The sequence below is a fragment of the Podospora pseudopauciseta genome (genome assembly GCF_035222475.1).
Source record: "Podospora pseudopauciseta strain CBS 411.78 chromosome 2 map unlocalized CBS411.78m_2, whole genome shotgun sequence".
Lineage (NCBI taxonomy): Eukaryota > Fungi > Ascomycota > Sordariomycetes > Sordariales > Podosporaceae > Podospora > Podospora pseudopauciseta.
Window position 1 is genome coordinate 2,188,045 of NW_026946663.1, and position 22,259 is coordinate 2,210,303.

At 53.5% G+C, this 22,259-nt stretch overlaps 8 protein-coding genes and 1 non-coding gene across 9 annotated transcripts; 6 read left to right on the forward strand and 3 right to left on the reverse strand.

Moving 5' to 3' along the window:
• Positions 1-178: 178 nt before the first annotated feature.
• On the reverse strand, positions 179-2,314 carry QC763_205860 (uncharacterized protein; the record flags this gene model as incomplete). The annotated part of the gene is made up of 1 exon (XM_062909630.1): positions 179-2,314. The coding sequence occupies one exon, from the start codon at positions 2,312-2,314 to the stop codon at positions 179-181; it is 2,136 nt and encodes a 711-aa protein (XP_062768438.1).
• Positions 2,315-3,989: 1,675 nt separating this feature from the next.
• Positions 3,990-6,286, forward strand: GNT1 (N-acetylglucosaminyltransferase; the record flags this gene model as incomplete). Its single annotated transcript, XM_062909631.1, has 2 exons — positions 3,990-5,214; positions 5,402-6,286. The coding sequence occupies exons 1-2, from the start codon at positions 4,966-4,968 to the stop codon at positions 6,284-6,286; spliced, it is 1,134 nt and encodes a 377-aa protein (XP_062768439.1). The 5' UTR covers positions 3,990-4,965.
• A 993-nt stretch (positions 6,287-7,279) lies between these two features.
• CHA1 (catabolic L-serine/threonine dehydratase) lies at positions 7,280-8,668 on the forward strand (the record flags this gene model as incomplete). Its single annotated transcript, XM_062909632.1, has 2 exons — positions 7,280-7,572; positions 7,637-8,668. 2 exons carry the CDS (start codon positions 7,280-7,282, stop codon positions 8,532-8,534), a joined length of 1,191 nt encoding a protein of 396 aa, XP_062768440.1. The 3' UTR covers positions 8,535-8,668.
• A 155-nt stretch (positions 8,669-8,823) lies between these two features.
• Positions 8,824-9,833, forward strand: QC763_205890 (uncharacterized protein; the record flags this gene model as incomplete). The annotated part of the gene is made up of 4 exons (XM_062909633.1): positions 8,824-8,845; positions 8,901-8,980; positions 9,067-9,601; positions 9,676-9,833. The coding sequence occupies 4 exons, from the start codon at positions 8,824-8,826 to the stop codon at positions 9,831-9,833; spliced, it is 795 nt and encodes a 264-aa protein (XP_062768441.1).
• Positions 9,834-9,960: 127 nt separating this feature from the next.
• On the reverse strand, positions 9,961-12,135 carry MSM1 (methionyl-tRNA synthetase). The gene is made up of 2 exons (XM_062909634.1): positions 10,570-12,135; positions 9,961-10,515 (listed from the first exon to the last, which is right to left on the reverse strand). The coding sequence occupies exons 1-2, from the start codon at positions 12,019-12,021 to the stop codon at positions 10,081-10,083; spliced, it is 1,887 nt and encodes a 628-aa protein (XP_062768442.1). The 5' UTR covers positions 12,022-12,135; the 3' UTR covers positions 9,961-10,080.
• A 311-nt stretch (positions 12,136-12,446) lies between these two features.
• QC763_0035960 lies at positions 12,447-12,561 on the forward strand. Its single transcript has one exon. It is a non-coding gene; the product is annotated as a tRNA-Leu (tRNA).
• Positions 12,562-15,383: 2,822 nt separating this feature from the next.
• QC763_205910 (uncharacterized protein) lies at positions 15,384-17,732 on the forward strand (the record flags this gene model as incomplete). Its single annotated transcript, XM_062909635.1, has 1 exon — positions 15,384-17,732. The coding sequence occupies one exon, from the start codon at positions 15,384-15,386 to the stop codon at positions 17,730-17,732; it is 2,349 nt and encodes a 782-aa protein (XP_062768443.1).
• Positions 17,733-18,073: 341 nt separating this feature from the next.
• RPL4B (60S ribosomal protein L4B) lies at positions 18,074-19,803 on the forward strand. Its single transcript, XM_062909636.1, has 3 exons — positions 18,074-18,476; positions 18,666-18,816; positions 18,878-19,803. The coding sequence occupies exons 1-3, from the start codon at positions 18,272-18,274 to the stop codon at positions 19,605-19,607; spliced, it is 1,086 nt and encodes a 361-aa protein (XP_062768444.1). The 5' UTR covers positions 18,074-18,271; the 3' UTR covers positions 19,608-19,803.
• Positions 19,804-19,948: 145 nt separating this feature from the next.
• On the reverse strand, positions 19,949-22,000 carry QC763_205925 (uncharacterized protein). Its single transcript, XM_062909637.1, has 4 exons — positions 21,379-22,000; positions 21,200-21,316; positions 20,877-21,026; positions 19,949-20,737 (listed from the first exon to the last, which is right to left on the reverse strand). The coding sequence occupies exons 1-4, from the start codon at positions 21,483-21,485 to the stop codon at positions 20,125-20,127; spliced, it is 987 nt and encodes a 328-aa protein (XP_062768445.1). The 5' UTR covers positions 21,486-22,000; the 3' UTR covers positions 19,949-20,124.
• Positions 22,001-22,259: the final 259 nt, after the last annotated feature.

Genomic DNA, 22,259 nt, shown 5'->3' on the forward strand with positions numbered 1-22,259 from the left:
CTCCGTGACCGAACGCCCTGTTTTCCCGAACCGGATGCCTCGTTTGATAAAATCAACGCCCCATGTCCCATTTTTGATGCCTGATAATGTAGAAACAATGTGTCGAAACAAAACCTCAACGCGTAGAGATGATAAGCCGAAGCCTAAAAATAATAAACTTATGCCCATTAGCCCCCTTTCAGATCCGGAAGCACTTCCACCCGCCCCCGACCTTGTCAATGCTGATGACCAAGCTCTTCAGCCTTCTGGAAAGGGGAATATCCTTGATCTCGACCCAGTCCTCCTCCTCCTCCTCCTCCACCACCTCATTATCATCATCATCATCATCATCATCATCATCATCATCATCACTGTCGTTCTCTTCATCGCTGTCCGTGTTGTCATCATCGTCATCCTCCTCATCACTGTCCTCCTCTTCATCACTCTCCTCGTCACTATACTCCTCATCATTACTATCCTCCTCCTCCTCCTTCTCCTCCCCCTCCTTCTCCTCCTCCTCCTTCTCCTCCCTAACCTTCTTCCTCAACTCAACAACATCCTTCCGGGTCGGATCCAAATCATCATACCCATCCACATCAAACTTTTTCTCCATCCTCTTCCTCTCCTCTTGTCTTAATCTCTCGGCCTCCTCCACCGTCTTCCACAACCCCCCCCTCATCCCCAACTTGACCACATACTCAGGCATCTCACAAGCTTCCTCAATCAACCTCCTCAGCCTCCCCAAATTCTCCTCCGCCCTCCTCCCCCTCTCCACCCTCGCCTGTTTGATGATCTCATCATTCTCCCACCCCTCCCCCACCACCCCCTCCCGTCTCAGCCTCTCCATCTCCCTCCCCACCCACCTAAGATCAATCCCCATCTCTAGTGCCCACCGCCTGGGCCTGACCGCATCGTCCTCCTCCCCTTCCTCTTCCTCACCCTCGGTCTCATCCTCCTCCTCCCCGTCAATCAAATGACTGTTCACATTAACCCCCACTCTCAAAAAATCCACCTCCACCCCCCTCAACGCCCTCATAACCGGCGCGTTCCGTCCAAACAAACTCACCACACTCAGATGCCTCCCTTCCCCCTCCCTTTCATACAAAGGACTAAGCCTCAAAACCAACTCCCTCAACCTCAACCCCCTCAGTTTCTCGAGCGCACGCCTCAAAAGATTAGCATACTCCCCCCCCGTCCGGTTCCGCTCCATCTCAATCTCCACCTGTCTTACCAAGCCCCCGTAACGGGACCAGTCAATCCTGTTTCTCTGCCCGTCTCTTCTGCTTCTTGCCGCTCCACCTGTGCGGGCAGCGCTTGGGTCGCGGAGGAGATAGCTGAAGGTGTTCTCCCCGTAGAGGATTTGTATGCCCTGGGCAAAGCTTTGTTTGTTGACTAGGAGGATTCCGATTTCGATTGAGAACTCCCGTTCGGGCTCCTCCCCCATCGCCAGTACGGCGCGTCGGGGGGTGGGAGGATTGCGAGTGCGGGTGCGGCGGGGGGGGGCGCGGATGACTTCTTGGAAGAGGTCTTTGACGGGGATGGGTTTGGGGGAGACGAGGAGGTGGCGGTAGATTTTGGTTAGGATTTCTAGGGGGAGCGTTTGGAGGTGCTTTGGTTTTTGCGGTTCGGAACTCGGGGAGGGAGAGGGTTCAACCACCGGAGCAGGGGGACGAGGTTGGGGACGAGGCTGGGGACGACGGGGATGGGAATATCGCTCCCCCAGCAGGGCATGAATCTCCCACATCAAATCATCACCCGTATCTTCCTCTGGCTCGTTTCGGTTCTGATACCGGGTGGTGGTGGTGCGCTGCCTTTTTGGGGCACGAGGGGGAGGGGGGGGAGAGGGGCTGGTGAGGTCGATGATTTCAGAGCCCCTGTTGACACCAACGCCGGGGGGGCGGGCAACGATGGTATCACCATCAGCACCATCAACAAGGTCGATTCGCCGTTTGACAGCCATGCCGCTTCTCCTGACAGACCGAATCGACCGACTAGACCGCCGACCACCACCACCACCACCACCCTCTTCGTCATCGCTAATAACAATAACGGGCGGCGACGACGAGGACAACGACGACTGCTCATTCCTGACCCCCATCTCCACAGTCCGCTGCTGCTCAAAGATCCATCTGGCAAACTCTATGCTCTGGAGATTCGGCGCAGCAGCGGAGTGATCAGGGGGGTTGTTTCTAAAGCTGCTGCTGCTGCTGGAGCCAACATTGCTGCCGCCCGTGATCCTAGCCCCAGCCCCGGAGGAGGAGGGGGGCATATTTCTCCCGCCCGGAGTGTTGTTGGTGCCTCCCTGCCTGTGGGAGGCGATAAATCGAAACGACATGTCGGCTTGTGCTTGGGGGCTGAACTTGCTGTGTTGTTGCTGTGTCCTTCGGGGTGGGATCAATGTGTGTTGATATGAGAACCGCCAGATGTCATACGGCAAGCTGTGTGACCTCTCTTCTTGGTATCAATCCGATTGATATGATGCTGATAGCTTCGTGGTGAAGACCACTATGGTGTTTAGTCTGCCGGGAGAGATGACAGTGGGCTGGTGCCAGGCTCGTCAAATAGACTGGACCACTTCTCGACGCTGAGCTGCCCAGTAAGATCAGTAAAACTGCTACCAAACACTTGCACACATCCTACATACCTCTTCGTTGATAATAATTATAATCTCTTGTTAAGCCGTTGAGTATGTCTTGCTGCCAATATCAATTGCCCAGGATAACCCGTTGATGTCTCGCTAGTAGAAAAGCCTGCTGTGAAAAAAGACGGGGAAAAAAATGAATTGAGTCCAGAGAGAAAAAATCTCTGCTGAAGTGATATGTGAAGAAGAGCAAGGGAGCGAGTGAAAACCCGTAGATTAAAATGGGAGCTATCAGCTTGCTCCGCGAGACCCGCGCTGGGGTGAGTTTCGCCGTGTTGTGCAGACTTGAATCCTGACTAATGTGAATTCATGTCGCCGAGCCCCTTTTAATCAGGTTAAAGACAATCTTCCAGGGGAAAAAGGGGGTTTTTGCCTGCTGTTTTCTGGAAGGTGGCTGGTGGTGTGGAGCTGTGTACCTAGGTAAGGGGGTTATTGTGTAAAGGGGGTTGTTTGATCGGTGACACTTGACGTGTGTATTGGAAGACGATGATGATAGGAGGTGCTGTTATGAATGCTGACAGTCAGGAATGGAGTGGTATGTCCTGACCAGAGCACAAGAAAGCACCTGGAGTGTGTATTGATGGTTAAAAGAAACGGGAAGAGTGGTGATGGGAAGAGACCCAGGACCATAGAACATGGAAGCAAATAGAGGTAGTGTGAGTGGGAAGGTGAGAAGGTACGGCCGCAGACCACCCAGACCAAGGCAAGAGGCCTTTCTTTGGTGATGGGTGCTGTGGAAGAGTTGGTTTGTTGGGTCAAGGTTGAGATGAAAAGGATGGATAGGCCACGGTCAACGAAAGTAAGAAAAGAACAGTTCGCCAGGTCAGGGTCAAAGCTAGTAGATAAAGATAAAGCATGTGCCTGCCATCTTGACCTTGAAAGGTGTTCCTGGATCCTGGATCATGGAGCCACATATGATAGCTGTGCTGTGAAAAAGCTTGGTTGGCAGGCGGAAAATAGCTTCGATGGTGATTGCTTGTAAAAGGGGTGGACAAAAAGGGGTGTTGAAGGGAAGCTTGGGCTGTATGAATGTCAAATGTAGGCCAGGGCTGGACCAGGAATGGAGTAGGAGTCACCACGTCCTCTGCAGAATCGGGTTGAGTTTAGGTGTGCTGGACTCTGGGCGACGTTGAATGCAGAAATCCATCCCAACTTTGTAGCTCAGGAAAGGAGCCTCAACTTGCCTTCAAATTGCTCTTGCCAGATATGGCTCTGGGGAAGGAGCGAGCCAGGTCAGCCAGCCATTGATAGCAAAGGCCATATCAAATCTTGTTTTGACCACAAAGAAACGGAGATATGATCTGAAGTGCGAAGTTTTCACGAGCCCCGCCAGAGCTCACAGGTCAGCCCTCTTCACCATGTGCTCACTCCAGGCGGCCTGCTTGAGCGCCTTTGCTCCGGGCCAGCTCGGCGGCGGCATTCTCCATGACGGCCACCGTTTTTCGTGTTTGATCTCTGCATACACAGAACAGAAGAAGGAGATGGATCTCTCAAAGTCGATGGATTAGGTATCCAGGCATTTCGGCAGGGCTATCTTTGTCGACATGTCGACATGTTTTGACTCTTTTTGTCACGAAGCAAACTACATGTGTCCACTTCCCGACTCTCATTCTTCAGCATCCATCAACACCAGTAGCACACAGGCTCGGAGCTTCTCTTTAACGGGGGCAAGCACAATTCTCGCCGTCTGCCACTAGAAAACTGACACATGTCTTTCCATCCACTCAGGGGCTCAGGGGTAAACACCACCTTAATAGCAAATCCCGTTGCCAGGGCAAACCTCCCAACTACCCACACCATAACCCCCCAAACCCACCTCGATATCGACCAGAACAACAGCCCTGTCGATATCACCTCTTCACCCTCAACCGCCAACACGAACCCAAACCTCCAACCCCCTCTTGGCATCCGTATCCAACCCCTGTCCCCCAAACTCCCGCCAAGACCCCTACACAGCATCTTTACGCGTCACCCTCCCACGTGTGAACCACTCCCCCGGCACCTCAACACCAAACTGCTCAAAAATCTCACGATGAACCCACCCATCATGGCTTTTTTGCGCGACATTTGTACAAGAAGTCTTTCCAGGCAACCATATTTCGACTCCTGCCAAGAGATATAGCTTTAGATACGACGGGGAATAAAAAAGTTGCCATGGAGCAGGGGTCTTGTGCTTTGGGGCTGGCACAAAAGTAAAATGAGCAGGTGTATGCACGCGACTTTTGCATCTTGGTCGCTGGACACAAAAGATAGGGTAGGAGCGGCTTTTCCATCGACAGCACGTTGTTCCCGGTGGTCTAGCCATTTCTCAGGCCCGACTCTGTGCCCACCGACAACTACTCGCGATGCTCCTCTCCCGCCGTATCATCACCCTCACAGCCGTCCTCGGCTTCATCGTCGTTGTCTCGTTCTTTACAGTCAAATACGACGGCCATGTCGCCCTGGAATCAGCGGCAAGGTCGCTGACGGGGCAGAAAAAGAAACCTGCGTTTTCAACGATACAGAACGTGGTCTACAACCGGACAAGAGTGCAAGAGGAGGCCAAGTTTGCCTATGTGCAATACACCACCGATCTGGATTACCTCTGCAATGCCGTAAGTTTTTTTTCTCTTTTTTTTTTTCTTTTTTTTTCTTTTTTTTTTTTTTCTTTTTTTTTTTCTTTTTTTTTTTTTTTTTTTTTTTTTTTTTTCTCTTTTTTTTTTCTCTTTTTTTCTCTTTTTTTTTCTTTTCCCCTGTCCTCAGGAACATAGGGAAAGTGGATGTGCTGACTGAAAGGAAAAGATGATCAACTTCTCCCGACTAAAAGAATTCAACACAAAACACCAGCTCGCACTGATCTACCCCGACACATGGAACTCCGAGGGCAAATCAGCCGTCTCCGCGAGGCGATTCCGCATCATGAACAAGATCAGAACCGAATACCCGCACATCAACCTGCACCCCTCCCCCGTGCTGCAGCTCCCAAACGGTGATGCCACCTGGGGAGCTTCCATCACAAAGTTCCACGCCTTCTCCCTGGTCGGCTACACTCGCGTATTGGCATTTGATTCAGACACGCTAGTGCTGAACAACATGGACCACTACTTCGAGGCGCCGAGGGCGGTTCTTGCCGTGCCGAGGGCGTATTGGTTGGGGGATCTGAGGAATACTTCTCTCTCCATCAACGAGCAGATTCTGGGATCGCATGTCATGCTGTTGGAGCCGAACACCAGGCGCCATGACAGGATCGTTAAGGACGCCATGGACTCGGGAGAGTTTGACATGGAGGTGGTGAACAGGCTGTTTAAGGGCTCGGCGATGATCCTGCCGCACCGGGGACTGGCTTTGCTGACGGGGGAGTTCAGATCAAAGGACCATTCGAGGTACCTGGTCGGTGAAGGGGAGGATGGGGAGGATGGGGAGCAGTGGGACGCGGTTGCGGAGGTCAAAAGAAGCTTTCTGGTCCATTTTAGCGACTGGCCGTTGCCAAAGCCCTGGATGTTCCATACTGATCGGCAGTGGAGGGATGCGCTGCCGAGCTGTGAGGAGGCGGAGAAGGAGGAGGAGAGGAGGAGAAAAAGAAGGGGAAGGGGGGAGGACGACTGCCCTGACAAGCTGGTCTGGAGGGGGTTCTATGAGGAGTATGACCAGGAGAGGAGGGCAAAGTGCGGGTTCATTGATGAGTGAGGGGGATGCGAATGTTGAACAGCTGGATCGAACACCTGGGCTTGGCGTGTGTCAGCAAAACTGGTGTTTGGTCACGGTGACATTTTGGCCAACCAGACACCAAAATTCGCAATCGTGTCGTTGTCGAGGCTCATGCCGAGGCCACGGTAGTATCTCATGCAAGGGCAGTTTGCAGCTTGCCGATGTGAAAAGACAAGACCAACGGCATAGGGCGCGGACTGTACATGCTGTGCAGGAAGAGTACATGCCGATTGCAACATTTCTGTTCCCAAACCAACAAATCCAACACCTGCCTCAACGGCCACCGATGACAGGTTGAGAGATTGGAGATTGGAGACAGGGGAAGGAAGAAAAGTTGGAGAATGTGGACCGAAAAAAAGGGAGTTTGGACTCTTGGAGAAACAAACCCCGGTAATAAGCGGACTGGTCCACTCTTCCCGTGTTTGACACCGCCCGACAAAACAACGGTTGACGCCAGCGGTCCTAAAAATTGATCACGCCCTGCCAACTAGGGGACCTTCCCGAAAAAGGCGGAGGGTCTGTGAGTATCCTGTGTAGCAGCCAACCTGTCACGGGATGTCACCCCCTCTGGAATCCATCAGGTAATAGCGGGAAAAGCTGGAAAAAGCTTCTAGATCACAAGATCACGCTTCTAGCCTGGGTGAAACAAGCGGTTGGCTAATTGTGTCGTTTTCGCAATGCCGAAACATGCACGGAATCGACGAGAGAAGAACGGTGAGATGTGTACAGAGTAATGTACAGAGCACCTTGATGGTGATTGAAGGCTTTGGGAAACTTATAAAAGGACCAATGGCCCGGGAGCGGACTCGGGAGAGGAAGGGAACAAAGATTCATGATCACAGCCGACTCGCTGTCTTGACTCGGGATATCTGAAGTTTTGAATTGGTTGAAAGCTTACCTCCTTATCACACCTTCTTATCATATCAATCTTATCAGTTGCCCGCCTACTTATACCTACGTTACTCAGTCAAGATGGATTTCCCACGCCCCCTTTCCATTCATGCTCCCTTCCCTTATCCGACAAACACCACCAAGACCACTCCCATCGTCACCATGGCCTCCATTCCCACACCTGCGCCCTCTCCTCCCCCATCCACCAAGGGGACAACCACCACCACCACCACCACCACCACCACAGCCCAAGACACCCTCCAGCCATGGATCGAAACCCCCCTCATCTACTCGGCCCAAATGTCCCGCAACGCCGGGTGCAACATCTACCTCAAGCTAGAGAACGTCCAACCCTCTGGGTCATTCAAGTCCCGGTATGTTTCCCCCTTCCCCCTTATCCCCCCTTGCCTGGTTCATATCGCTAACCCTCCTCCCCAGCGGAATCGGCAACATGATGCTCGAAGCCTCCCAATCCACCCCCCCAACAACAAAAACCCACTTCCTCTGCTCCTCCGGCGGCAACGCCGGCCTGGCCTGCGCAACCACCTCCCTCTCCCTCCCCAACAGCACCGCCACCATCGTCGTCCCCCTCTCCACCTCCCCCTTCATGGTCCAAAAGCTCAAAGACGCCGGCGCCCAGGTCGTACAGAAAGGTCAGTCCTGGATCGAAGCCGACACTTTTCTCCGCGAGGAACTTCTCGCCAAGGACACCCCCGGTGTGGAGAATGTTTACGTCCCCCCGTTTGATCACCCTGCCATCTGGCGCGGGGCTTCTACCCTGATTGATGAGGTGGTTAGGCAAATGCCAGAAGGCCAAAAAATGGATGCGGTGGTTTGTAATGTTGGAGGGGGCGGGTTGGTGAACGGTGTCTGCGAGGGCGTTCACAAGCATGGGTTGGAGGATGGGGTCAAGGTTGTGGCGCTTGAGACCGAGGGGGCGGATTCGTTGTTTCAGAGCACACTCAAGGGGGAGTTGGTCACGCTGGAGGGGATTACGAGTTTGGCGACGAGCTTGGGCGCTAGGACGGTCAGTGGAAGGACGTGGGAGTGGTATCAGCAGATGAAGGGGGGGTTTGTCTCAGGGGTCGTGACGGATAAGGAGGCTGCGGAGGCGTGTGTTAGGTTTTTGGATGAAGGGCGGGTGATGGTTGAGTTGAGCTGTGGGGCGACGCTGGCGGGGGTGTATAAGGATCAGGGGAGGTGGTTGAGGGAGCAGGTTGGGAAGGGGGTGTCGGATGAGGAGTGGAAGGGAAAGAACGTGGTTGTTGTTGTTTGTGGGGGGAGTAACGTGAGTTGGGAAATTTTGGAGGGGTATAAGAAGACTTTTGGGTTTTGATTTGACACAAAATGACGGTAGTAATGGGTTTGGGATGGGAAAAAAATGACTGGGTTTTCTTTTTGGGTCTGTTTTACGAGAGCAAAATAATATAGCCGTTGAATTGAGAGTATCATGGCTTGTTTCATTTGAGATATGAAGTGTGTGGAACTGGCGGTGCCTCACGCAGCCACTCGCTCACAAATTCGTTGATCTCCACAAAAAACTGTTTTTGCCGCTCACTCACTTGATCACCTTCTCACACAAGCCCTCACAACACACCATCACCTATCACTTTCCAACCGCCAAAATGAAGCTAAATGAACACATAGGCAAGCTTTTCCCCTGCCCTCTCATTTTCTCACTGCTAACACACACTGCCCAAAGCAATCTCCACCCCCACCCTCCTCCTCGTCCCCTATGAAGCCCACCACGTCCCAACCTACCACCAATGGATGCAAGACCCGGTATATTTACCCCCCCTCCCAGATACATCCCCTTACATCCCCCATTCTTTATTAACCCCCTCCCCCGTCCCGCCCCTGCCCTTTAGGAAATCCAACTCGCCACCGCCAGCGAACCTTTATCCCTAGAAGAAGAATACTCCAACCAACTCTCCTGGCGAACATCAACCGACAAACTCACCTTCATCATCTGCTCCCCCTTGGCCGCCTCCCTCTCCCCTCCCAACACGGTCCCTAATGACGCCGACACCCCCCCCAAAATGCTCGGCGACGTCAACCTGTTTTTATACCCCTCCGAAGAAGAGTACACCTCCTCACCCGCACCAGCAATACCAAAAGAGGTGGTAGGGGAGGTGGACATCATGATCGCGGACGCGAAAAATAGGGGGAAGGGGTTGGGGGAACGGGTGGTGAGGGCTTTTGTTGGTTGGGTTTGGGAACATAGGGGGGAGGTGATGAGGGAGTATGTTGGTGACAAGGTTGAGGAGGGACAGGAAGGGGTGGAGGTGCCCAGGTTGGGGATGCTGATGGTTAAGATTGGGGAGGGGAATGAGAGCAGTATAAAGCTGTTTAGGGATAAGCTTGGGTGGGTGCAGGAGGGGGCGAGGAATTATTTTGGGGAAGTGAAGTTTGTGCTGAGGGATATCAAGGGGTGGGTCGAGGGGGGAGGGCAGGGGGGGAGGGTGGTGAGATATCAGAAGGGGGGGGACGGGGAGGCTTGAGAGGGGTGGTGAGAGAGAGGGTCAGGGGGTTGGGGAGAAAGTTTATGCTGGCAGCTGACTTTGTTTATACTTTTTGGCAACTGGCATTTTTTTTTTTTGGCGATATTGAAGCATGGAGTTTTCCCAGCTTTTGACAGCCTGTAACATTTGAGATGGAACACCCAAGGACATCACACGCTTGTATTCTCAGATGTTGTCTGAAGACGTCAAAGTGAAACCCACACAGCGCTCATCAGAAACTCTTTTCTTATGCAACAATAACTACCGTAGCAATGGTTTGTGTGTCAAAAGCTTGTTATTTTCAAGAGTTTCCTTCGAGCATAAAAACTCCAACATCCCATGGTATCTTTTATCATACAAATATCATACATCCTCTCTCGCTCATGACTGCCCACCACTAGCCTCCGGTTTCCACCACTCGTCGACCTCTTTCCCTCTCTGTGCCTTACTCTGCCGCTTCTTTGCTTCCTTTCTCTCCTTCTTGACAGTCCTTAGCTTCTCCTCGGCTGCTTGTAGGCCTTGGTATAACGCAGGAAATAGACTGTCTTCCCTTCCCTTGCCGGGGTTGGCTATTGGCACTCCGTAGCTAGTGTCTGAGAAGAGCTCGGTGTTTTTGAATGTCCTGTTTTCTGGCAACACCCCGAGCATGTCGAGGAGTTGGTCTGCTTTGGTAGGGAGAAAGGGCTGTAGGAGAATACCGCAAACCCGTAGGCTCTCTGCAGCGAGGCAGACCATTTCGTCGGCGAGATCATGATCTTCTCGGGTGGTGCTCTTTTTTAACCTCCAGGGTTCTATTTCCGAGAGAAGGGCGTTGGCCTGGGGTTATCATGGTTAGAACGGGCTCTCAGAAAGGGAAAGAAAGAGACATACCTGAGTTGCGACCTCCATGATGGCCCGCAGAGCAGAGACAGGATCCAGATTCTCCATGTGCTTGTCCACAATCGCCGGGAGCGTCGCCAAGTTGTCCTCCGGGAACTCTATCCTCCCCCTCGGCGATCTCGAAATAATCTCCTTCAGATTCCAAAGCTTCGACCTCGTTATCCTCGACACCAAATTCCCCACCCCTCCCTGCAAATACTTCTTGTGCTTCACCAGCAAGTTATCATTGTTATAATCCGCATCATTCCCAATCCCCCCCTCGAACATGAGGTAAAACCTCAACACATCCGCCCCGTGCACATTCATGACATACATCGGATTGACCACATTCCCCAAACTCTTACTCATCTTCGTCCTGTTCATCGTCCAGTGCGCGTGCGTGAGCACCTTCTTCGGCATCGGCAAATCCAACGCCAACAACAACGCCGGCCAATACACACAGTGAAACCTAACAATATCCTTCCCAATGACATGCACATCCGCCGGCCACCCACCCACCTCCCTCCTTCCCGGCTGCCAGTTCGGGAACCCCGCCGCAGTGATGTAATTAATCAAAGCATCCACCCAGACGTATATCGTCTGGCTCGCATCCCCCGGCACCCTCACCCCCCAGCTCAACCTACTCGCCGGTCTCGAAATCGACAAATCCGTCAAATGATTCCTAACCCAATCCACCACATCCCCCATCCTCTTCGCCGGCACCACCCACTCCGGATTCTCCCCATAAAACCCCAGCAACCTCTCCCGTAAAGCCGTCATCCTGAAGTGGTAATTCCTCTCCTCCACCCACTCAACCTTACTCCCGCTCTCGACGCTGGCCATGAAAACCTCCCCCGTGAAAGCATCCATCTTCTTCTCGATCTGACTTTCTGGATAAAACGCCTCGTCACTAACGGAATACCATCCCTCGTGTTTACTCTCGTATATCAACCCCTTTTCTTGCAGCAAAAACCAGAAATGTTCCACCGCTTGGATGTGGTCGGTGTCGGTGGTGCGGATGAAGCGGTTGTACGATATCTGGGCTGTAGAGGCCAGCTCTTTGAACTGTTCGGCGGTTTCGTCGCAGAATTGCTTGGGGTGCATGTCTTTGTTGGAGGCCGCTTGCTGGATTTTCATGCCGTGTTCGTCTGTTCCTGTGAGGAGGATCGCGGGACGGGAGTGGAGAACGGATTGGTAGCGTTTGAGGACGTCGGCGAGGGTCATGGAGTACATGTGGCCGATGTGGGGGGCGGCGTTGACGTAGAAGATGGGGGTGGTGACATAGTAGGGTTTGGTGGGCAAGTCGGTGGTAGAGGAGAGTCGGGGGAGGGAGGTGGTGAATCTTCGAGGAGAGGAGGAGGAGGAGGAGAGGCAGGAGGTACACGTCCAGGTCTGGCGGCGGGTGGTGAGTGACCATTTTGAGGTCGGTAGGCGCCGGAGGGAGGCGGCTTTTAGGAACTCCATGGTGGTGATTTGACCAATTGGTCCATTCCCCTGCGTCGTGGGATCGGTCGGGAGGGTGGGAGTCGGGGGCAGCTGTCGTCGTCGTCTTCGAGGTGAGCTTGGGGTTGCGATTGGGGAAATATTTCGATAAGAGCTCGCGATAAGAGGTACCGAGACGGAAGTAAGCGGGGATGGGGTTAGGGTTAGACATGAATAGCGTAATTTGCTGAGAGCTTCACTTTTTTGCGACCCCGCGCTAATGCGGGGTTAAGCACAAACTTTTTGACTGCTCGAGCAGTCCAGCTTTCAAGTCCAGAACTGTCTTTCATGGTTCGTCCTTGAGTTCGTCTTACTTGATCAGATCCGCATATTTCAGATCTTGCTCCTCAGAATTGGCATTTTCCTCATGGTGGCTATTCCCACCTCCATCTTTCATCAAATAACAAGGCTGGATGGCCGAGCGGTCTAAGGCGCTAGACTCAAGATCACAGTATCTTCTCTTCTATAGAAGGGTGCATTCTAGTCTCGAAAGAGGCGCGCGTTCGAATCGCGCTCCAGTCACTTGCTTTTTCCTTCTCTCCACTCAGCCTGGATAGGCTGAGAAATGGTGGCATGTTTTTGCCTTTTTACAGGAGGCCCCCGCTGGTGTCCAGTCTGAAGCACTCGTATATGCCTTCATCTAAAAGAACAGTGTGTTGCGCAGGTTGTGCCTCGAACAAAGTGATCCCACAGTTGGCTGTAGTGTTGCTGTATTGTAGCAGTCAGGGGACATTCTGAAGGCTCCGCCTCATGCAAAGAGTCCCTCACAGACCAAGCCATGCAGCCTCGTCAATATCCAGGCATAACATTCCTGGAAAAGGGCCAGATTTTGGACAGCGTTGCGTTAGCTAAGAAATGGCACTTGGCGAATATTGTACTCGAGAGGCACCTGAATGGTCTGGTCCTTTTGGAGGTCGTTTCTTCTCCCGCCAACATGGATCTCGGGTCTGGTCGAGGGCAGTGTCATGCACGACGTTCCCACAGCCTCCTTTTGATAGGTGCTGGGTAACAGGTTGGTTTTGCGCAAGCCTATGGGGTTTTCTGACATTGAGATCGGAGATATCGATACGATGATTTATGATCCATGCATGACCAGAGTATAGGTAGGATGTATCGAATGAGGTTCTCAACATGTTGGGGGTGAGTCGTGGGCTTCATATGCATCTATCCTTTTGGGTATCTCGACTTTCTGCGAGCAGTATGCGAGGCTATGTAAGACTGTCTGAGGTATCCGTTACACTTCGACCCGGAGTCGACCGACCGACCGACCTGTCCTGGGATTCCGATGTGACCAGGTTGCTATGCCATTAACGACCGCGTAGGTCAACATCTGCTGGTATCCATATGGGGAAAGCTCTTGGAGAAAATATAAAGTCCGTAGAGCCTCACGGAAAGCCTACACTATCAGCCACCTCCGCACCTGCACATTATGGTGGTTTGGCGTGGCTTCTGTCGCTGCCGATGTTTTCTGGAAGTGTAAGAGAACGATATGTGATTCCCAAAGAGGCTTAGTGTCGTAGGGCTTAGCTGGTCGAGGGACCCTCGTGAAAATGACCTGAGTTGGTGAAGGCGAGACTTGGCGATTAATGAGCTCAATATCTTGCTAGGATCTAGGATAGACCAAAGTCCCAGAAAGATGAAGTTTGAGATGGTGCTGGAGCCATGGCTTCCCTGGAGTTGTTCTCTATCAAGGTGTTGGGGGCGGTTGACGAAGGAGGCCTGGTTTGGAGCGTTGAAACGACCGTCATGTTGGATGTGGCTGGAACATGGCAACCAGCCGACCCGTGGTGATTGGTCCTGTGAGACGGATGTGCAGTTGCATGCATCAGGCAAGCATCTCGATGCATAACCACGGCAGGAACACGATAGACAAAGTCGTGTAAGATCATTCGCTGACCACACATGAGAGGATCGTGAGGCATCTGCTCATGAGATTCACCCATCGTTGTCGTTGTCGTCGGTCGGGCCAGAACATGAGCGCGAGAAGCGCCAAGTGGGGTTACCATTATGTCAAGAGATCCCTAGGGGTCCGTGCAGGGGCACTGAGGGGCAGAGCCCAGAAGCTGTGCGGCGGAGGGGTGATGTGATGAACGATGTCATCTCGCAGAACATTCGAACGTCCCTTTCAACTGGCTGTCAGACAGTCTGATGTTGTCTTTCTCTCGACGGTGCCGCAGACACTTGTTTGTAGCCTCTTGGGCTTGATGGGCTCTGGGAAAGTCCACATCATCAGGCGCCTGTAAGGTAATGTAAACGCTTGTAAAACGGTCTCTGAGAACCAATAAATATCGTGATTCCGGTCTCCAGGTCCCCATTGCGCAGGCCGCCCCTGCCCAAATCCATCTCCCTTACTGGCGGCCACACGCTGCAACCAAGGAATACTGCAGCTGGACTGCAGCACCTACCAACCACCACCAGAGGCCCCCCACTTGGTCTTTGCCGTAGCTGTTTGTTTCTCTTCCGCTATTTCCTCCCCGTCCCGATTCTCGATAGCTTCTACTCTTGTCTACTTGCTCATAGCTTGCCCAAACACACCCCAACCTCACTTTGTCCAGCTTGAGTCTGTCAAGCGCCCCTTGTACACGCACAACCAAACCCACCACTCCATCTACCCCGCCTTACGATGCATTTACACTAGGGTCAAGCCCGAACCACCCCGCTGGACCATAGCACCGATACACTCTGAACAAAACGCAAGCATGGGCGATAGGAACATCGAAACTCTCCTCAAGACCGGGTCATGGACCATCCCTTCGCGCTCAAGAAGCCCGCATCCGTATGTATATCATGAGACCTTGGAAGCTCATGTCTCTAACGAGAGCAGTGACCGTCGTCCCTATGAAGACGATCAGCCGTCGAGGTCAAACAACTATCCATCGTCTAGAGATTACAGCGATAGGCCGACTAGAGAGTACAGCGATAGACCAGCCAAGCCTTACCACGATGAACCGCCCAAAACATACAACGATGGTCCAACTCGATCATACAACGATATCCCCGCGAGATACCGAGAGACACCGTCTTACTACAGCGATGTACGACCGCAATCAAATATCAGCGTCCCCAAGAGCAAACGAGCACCCCGCCCACTTGTCGAAGAGGAGCATGAGTCACTAGCGAAGGAGTCAGCAGAGTCTCTGGCCGGCGTAGTGTCTGAGGAGGAACCCCCATACCGTGGTGAAGTTGATCAACAGCCTCTCTTGCTCCCGGTTCACGAGCACAACCCCGAGAGACGATTTGTGATTATTCCTGGAGCTGGGGAAGATGGGTCCGCAGCCGAGGATGAGCACTATGAGGCCAACACTTGTCGGAAATATGTGATCGTTCCACCAAACGAAGAGGGAATGGACAAGAAGGAAAGCAAAGATGACAAGGGCGACAGGAAACCTGCCGAGCTACCCAGACGAAAGAGCCACCAAGATCTGCCCCGTCTGGATACTCACCTCGACGAGCGTGACCAGGATCCGACCGCTCGAGTTCGCCGGTCAAACAGTAGACATGATAGGGAGAAACCAGTTATTGACCAGGACTCTCGGGACCGCCCCAGCGCCCGAGACGAACGAAGCGCGAGACCCGGGCCACCACGGGACGATGAACTCCTGACGCCTGCCGTCAAGTATTCCAACAGTGCAAGGCGGGACCGGGAATATCGGGCTTATGACACTGGAAAAAGCCCAGCATCTGCCCGAAGTCCCTCTACCAGAGGTGACCGGGTCGATCCGAGAACTACATCTGGCAACCGAGGATCATCAACTCGACTAGATCCTGGTTATCCCCCTAGCGCCGGAGGTCATAAGAGAGCATCCTCCACTGTCAGCGGACCCCCCCGTGATGACCGAACTCGGGACAGGCCGCGGTCGATGGTCTACCCTATTGGAAATTTTGAAGGCTTTGATGACGGCGGTGCTGATGACATCATGTCGTTCATGGCGCCCGGCATCAACTTTGATCCATCACGGAAGAAACCCGAGACCTCACCCCAAAGAGGGCCTCAAAGTTCTCAACATCGCAACCACCGTGCCGGGGAAGGCATGCCAATCCCTCAAGCTTATGTTGCACGCCATGGCCGTTCCAACACTCGCGAGAGGAATGACTATTCTAGTGATGATAACCACCGTGGACGTCGGCAACCCCGGGGAGGACGGCCATATCCAACACATCCGTCGATGGAGCCGGAGTATCCTCCAGAGATGGTTTCACCTGAGCAAGCCAGAGCACCGAAGCCAAGGACCGGCTCGCCCTTGCCTTTCCCCACTGATGATTCACCAGACCCTAGTCCACAACACGCAACTTTCCCAAGACACACCCGAGGCAGGTCGGATTACCGCTCAAACTCGCCCTCGCCGCCCAGACGGAGAGGTACGGGGCATGGCCGAGATGCCAGCATGAGCACCTCTTCCCAGCCCGGATCGATGGCAGGCTCTCTTGGAAGGACCAACGGGTTGGACAGCAGAAGACCGCAGGCCAAGAACCCAGCAATCGGCATTCTGCGACAAGAATCGTCTCTTGATCCCAAATCACCAGTGATGTATTGGCAAAAGGGCCGTTTTGATCCTCTTGATGAGACTTCCAGCCCGGCCGCCCAGGTCGTTTCCGTTCGCCGGTATCTGGAGGACGCAGGCAAGGGGTTACTTCCTCAGTTACCAACCTGCCACTTCCAGAACCCCACCTCGCCGTACAAAGCATCCGAAGCCGGGCAGTGGATGACGCTCCAACGCGCAGAGAACTTTATCATCTGTCCCGACTGCTACAAAGATGTCTTTGCCAATTCTACATACCAACATCTGTTCTTCCCTGCCCCACCACCCCAGCAGCCTGTATCGTGCGACTTTGGTAGTCAGTTCTGGTACCGTATCGCCTTTATCCTCTCGTTGAAACACAACCATACGGACCTTCGCCTGTTGCAAGCTGCCTCCCTGGTCGCTGCTCGGCATCAGCCCTGCGCTGGAGGTGTACGAGCCACGAGAATCTGGTACGGCATTCTGTCGCCCAACTCGCGACATCCGCGCCCCATCCCGGGGTTCGAAGTCTGCTCTTCGTGCGCCAAAACCTGCGAGGCCTTGCTGCCCAACTTGGCGGGGGTGTTTGTCCCACTGGATAACAATGAGCCGATGAAGGGCACATGTGAAATGCATTACTCCCCCGATAGAAAACGGTTCATGGATCTGTGGGACCATCTGGAGGGGGTGAGCGATCAGGCTGTCAAGATGATGATGGCGCCGGACTTGGTGCTGTTGGCGGACAAGGTACGGGATACGGTTCACTATGAGGAGTGCAAGAGGAACACACCGTTGAGAAATAAGAAATGGTTCATGATGGAGAGACTGCCGGAGATGACGGTTTGTGGGGAGTGTTTTTGGGAGGTGGTGGTGCCGTTGCTGGAGCAGGACAGACAGGATGGAGGGGATGTGAAGGGGGAGATCCCGAGGAACTTTTACAAGCACATGCAGAGGGTGGAGGGGCTGGCGAGTTGTCAGTTGTATAGTGAGAGGATGAGGAATGTGTTTAGGCTGGCGGCGGAGCGTGCGGATTGGAGGTTTTTGGAGAAGGAGGTGTTGGAGAGGATGAGGGCGATTGTGGAGATTGAAAAGAGGTACAAGGTGTTGATGGAGATGAAGAGGGAGGGGGCGGATGAGGAGATGGTGGAGGGGGAGGTGCAGGAGTTGATTAGGAAGTTGAAGGTTGTAGAGTAGAGGAATGGTTTCTTTTGTGAATATTTTATTCGAAGACATAGAGGAGGCAAGATACCAGATAGGTTTACGTTTGAGAGATAGTTTACAGAGTTAGGAGAAAGACAGAAGAGAGACCACCCCTAACGCCGCCAATGCTTTTCATCGATGGTGAATTGATGGCGGTTGATGCTGATTTAGGAAGTTTGATGATGATGAAAGTGAGGACGGTGCTGCCGGCTGCCTGCCAGCCGAGTTGCCAGCTGGGTTCAGGTGGACTCCCACCACCCTTTCGGCCTAGCGCAGATTAGGGCCAGTGGGTTGTGCACTGGCGACCCCACGGGCACACGCTCTGCGAAATATTGCAAAATTTCAATTGGAGCTGCAGCTTGGTCCCGACTTTTTCGAACTTCAACAACCAGCCCACCGACCAGGTAAGCAAACGCCCTTCCTCCTGTCCAGCCCGACGAGAAATTGCGGAAGCTCTCCCAAAATCAACATCCAACTGATTCGAACCCAAAAACTAACAGCCTCTTTCGACACTTGTCCCAGCACCGGACAAGATGGCCTCCAGACCGACTGTCACCGTTCTCGGCGCCGATGGCAAGGCCACCGGCGCCACTGAGGTCCTCCCCAAGGTCTTCAGCGCCCCTATCCGCCCGGATATCGTCAAGCACGTCCACACCGGCATGGCCAAGAACAAGAGACAGCCCTACTCCGTCTCCGAGAAGGCTGGTCACCAGACCTCTGCCGAGTCTTGGGGCACTGGTGAGTCGAATTCTTTATGGGTTGTGGGAATCGGGGGAGCACGAGAGAGAGAGGGGGAAGGAAATATGGGGTTGGGCGGTCGATAGAGACGAGAAAACGAGGAACACCATGCGAGACGAAAACGAGGGGGGGGAGGGGGAATATCGTCAAAAAGTTGGGTATGGAATGCTGATTGAGGATGAAATCTAGGTCGCGCTGTCGCCCGTATCCCCCGTGTCTCCGGCGGTGGTACTCACCGTGCCGGTCAGGCCGCCTTCGGTAACATGTGCCGTTCCGGTCGCATGTTCGCCCCTACCAAGATCTGGCGCAAGTGGCACGTCAAGGTCAACCAGGGCCAGAAGTATGTGATATCGAAATTCCGAGGAGATTTGGGACGTTGGGTTTCTAACAGGTTTTGACAGGCGTTTCGCTACCGCTTCCGCTCTTGCTGCCTCTGCCGTCGCTCCTCTCCTGATGGCCCGTGGCCACCAGGTCTCTACCGTTCCCGAGGTTCCCCTCGTCATCGACTCCGCCGCTTTCGGTGTTGCCTCCAAGACTGCCGCTGCCGTCGGTCTCCTCAAGGCTGTCGGTGCCGGTCCCGAGCTCGAGAAGGTCAAGGCTTCCAAGAAGCTCCGTGCCGGTAAGGGTAAGCTCAGAGGCCGCCGCCACCGCCAGCGCCGTGGTCCTCTTGTCGTCTACTCTCCCAGCACCGACGGCAAGGAGCTCGTCCAGGGCTTCCGCAACATCCCCGGTGTCGAGACCAGCCCCGTCGATGCCCTCAACCTCCTCCAGCTCGCCCCCGGTGGCCACCTCGGCCGCTTCGTCATCTGGACTTCCGCCGCCATCAAGGAGCTTGATGCCGTCTACGAGTCCAAGAAGGGCTTCTTCCTCCCCTCCAACGTTGTCGCCAACGCCGACCTTACCCGTCTTATCAACTCTTCCGAAATCCAGTCAGTCCTCCGCGCCCCCAAGGGTGAGGCCAAGACCAAGCGTGGCCACGTCCTCAAGAAGAACCCTCTGCGCAACAAGCAGGTTCAGCTCCGTCTTAACCCCTATGCCGCCACCTTTGCCAGGGAGAAGCTCGGCGAGGTCAAGGAGGAGGGCAAGCCTGTTCGCGTCAAGGCTGACTTCCTTGGTCAGCTCAAGGAGTAAGCTGCTGGTGGAGTGGAAAAGGGAAAAGAGCGACTGGTTGTGGGTACTTTTATCGGCGTAACGGATAATGGCATCTACGCGTCACATCAATGAATTCTGATACCAGATTTTGGCCAGGTGGCTGTTGTGATTGGTGACGTGTGACCATGCATGATGATTTTCAGCGTAGCAATAAGACTTTGTCTGAGCCTCACGATATGCCTGTCCAGAGTTTTGATTGTTATTTTGTGTTGTACGTCTTTGGGGATTTTGCAAATATCCAGTTCATCCGACAGCCGTCAAAATGCCATCAAAAGGAGCCAAATCCAGTCATGAACAATTACCAGGCAGGTACTTTGATATGCGTTTCGAGGTAATATGTGCTTGATTATGTCTGTTCCTTGTCTACGCTAGATCTCGTATACCCTGACTGTATGTACCCTGTCTCCATGTGTGAGGTATGTTTGTGTATCGCTCGAAGAATATATATACGTTTCTTGAACCCCCTTCCCGTTTCCCAGCCTTTGTTTTTTCCATCTCAAATCCCCACCTCCTTCCCCATCTGAACCACGACCACGTCCCCCTCCTCCAAATCCGACGACGACGCCGAGGGTGAAGCTGGTGATATCCCCACGTCCTTTTCTTTTGCATCATTATCATCCTCCCCCCGGCAGAGTAGGATCTCCCTCAACCGCTCCCGCTTCTGCTCCCCGAACCCGATGGCATCCAGGTACCCGTCCACGCCCCCGTAGGTTGCGTCCAGCCAGGAGATCACCGACGATACCATGGCTTGGTCTGTCTCGGCGAACGAGTCGGGGAGGCCGACCTCGCGGACCTCGGCGAGGCGGATGGAGCGGATGAGGGGGGAGGTAGAGTTTGTGAGGTGGTAGTCGTGGGTTATGGCTTGGACTGGGGTGTGGAGGATGAGGAGGATGAGGAGGGTCAGGAGGCCGGTGCGGTCTTTTCCTTGGGTGCAGTGGATTATTTTGGGATGGCCGGAGAGGCAGGAGGAGAGGCAGAGGGAGATGGAGGGGGAGGAGTGGGAGAGGGTGTTGAGGGAGAGGGAGGGGAGGCCTAGCGGGCCGAGAGCGTGGGTTGAGATTAGGGAGATTGCGTGGGGGCGGGAGAGGGGGTAGAGGAAGAGGAATTTACTGGGTTCTCTTGTCAGTTACCGGGGTGGGGGGGGCGTATAGAGAGGTTGAAATGATAGGGTGGATGAAACGTGAAGATGAGGCTGGTTTTGAGGTCTTGATGGTGGAATAGGTCGAGGTAATAGAAAGGGTGTCTTACAAGATGTTGAACCAGGATAGTTGCCAGAGGAGGAAGAGCTCAAAGCGGCGGGAGGGGAGGATGATTCGGGTGTAGGTGATGCCGGGGATTTTGAGGGGGAGGTTCTTTTGGAGGAATTTGTGCTTTTCTTGGGCGTTGAGGTGCTCGGTTCTGTGGGGAGGTTAGTATGAGATTAGATGAGAGACATACAACAGCATTATGTGGAAAGCAGTCTGTCTAGGTATACATGACCCAAGACATTGGCAACGTGACCAGTGTAACATGAACAAAAAGTACATTCAGAGTTCATGATCAGAAGAAAAGATAGTAAATAGGGGCAGTACTTTGACCGGAGATCAATCACCGATTTGATGCCATAGACCTCTGTGAGACGGATCCTGTCTTTGTACGAAGCATCGTCCAATTTTGCCGAACGGAAAAGAATGCCTTCTTTGAGTACTCTATGGAATCAATGTTAATCACACTGCATCTACACGACTTGTAAGAATGTGGACTTCTCTACTTCTTCCCCAGAAATGCATTCACCGTCTTGCCGACATCACGAAAGTTGATAATGCCGTCAAACTTGTGGTACTCGGTGTCCTCGAGTTCGGACCATGTATCAAGCATGGTGATATGCCCAGGGCTTGGAGGAGGCAAAGCTTTACACGCGATTGGCTAGTTGGGGAGTCGATGCTCTGGGCGGTCATGTGAAGGCTGCTTGATGGCTTGGAGCTTGTGGTGGACAAGTGGTGAGCTGTTTTGCTCGATCACGAGTCAAGGGTTTCGAGGCGGCGCACAGACGACGTTTCGTGATCGCCAATAGTGAGTGAGCCCGGCGGAGTGGATAGCAGGGGTGAATTACAGTGGGGTTTTGGCGTAGGGCGGGGTTGGGGATGTGAGTGCATCACGACACACATCACGGGTTTTTGGAAGACAGAAGAGACAGAGAGATTTTGAAAGTGTACTTGTCATTGTGGCATTTGCTACTTCGTATTTCCTTATTTCCGGGGAGGGAGGTAGGCAACTTTGGGATAGGCGAGAACGGGTGTCGCCGGAAATGCTATGTGGTATTATGTCTCCCAGTACTACCGCCTGCACCAGTGGTTGTTCGGTTCTTCAGACATCCCGAAGTACATAGAACAGGCTGATGTCGATGAAGCAGAAGGGACCTACAGGTATTTCAACGATGTGTGGCTTTCTCAATGCCAAGCCACCCATGGCCTGTGCAGCAGCTGATGGTTGCTGTGGCGGCGCTGGGCGGGGATCCCAAGCCACCTGAACTCAGCTGCTTCTTGCACTCGCAGCGGGTCAACTGCAGGGTTGCACTGCAGCTGTCGACGGTGTGAGAGGGCGAGCTGCTGATGAGGGCGATGACGTCGGCCAGGCTAGATGACGATGCTT

Bases quoted from the DNA above. Each gene is read 5' to 3' on its own strand.
- MSM1 (XM_062909634.1), bottom strand. From the start codon at position 12,021: ATGGAGTTCCTAAAAGCCGCCTCCCTCCGGCGCCTACCGACCTCAAAA. The intron at 10,516-10,569 runs GTATGTCTCTTT...TGATAACCCCAG, and splicing joins TCATGGAGGTCGCAACTCAG to GCCAACGCCCTTCTCTCGGA.
- RPL4B (XM_062909636.1), top strand. From the start codon at position 18,272: ATGGCCTCCAGACCGACTGTCACCGTTCTCGGCGCCGATGGCAAGGCC. The intron at 18,477-18,665 runs GTGAGTCGAATT...GATGAAATCTAG, and splicing joins TGCCGAGTCTTGGGGCACTG to GTCGCGCTGTCGCCCGTATC. The intron at 18,817-18,877 runs GTATGTGATATC...AGGTTTTGACAG, and splicing joins AAGGTCAACCAGGGCCAGAA to GCGTTTCGCTACCGCTTCCG.
- QC763_205925 (XM_062909637.1), bottom strand. From the start codon at position 21,485: ATGCTTGATACATGGTCCGAACTCGAGGACACCGAGTACCACAAGTTT. The intron at 21,317-21,378 runs GTAGAGAAGTCC...TTGATTCCATAG, and splicing joins AATGCATTTCTGGGGAAGAA to AGTACTCAAAGAAGGCATTC. The intron at 21,027-21,199 runs GTACTGCCCCTA...ACCTCCCCACAG, and splicing joins GTGATTGATCTCCGGTCAAA to AACCGAGCACCTCAACGCCC.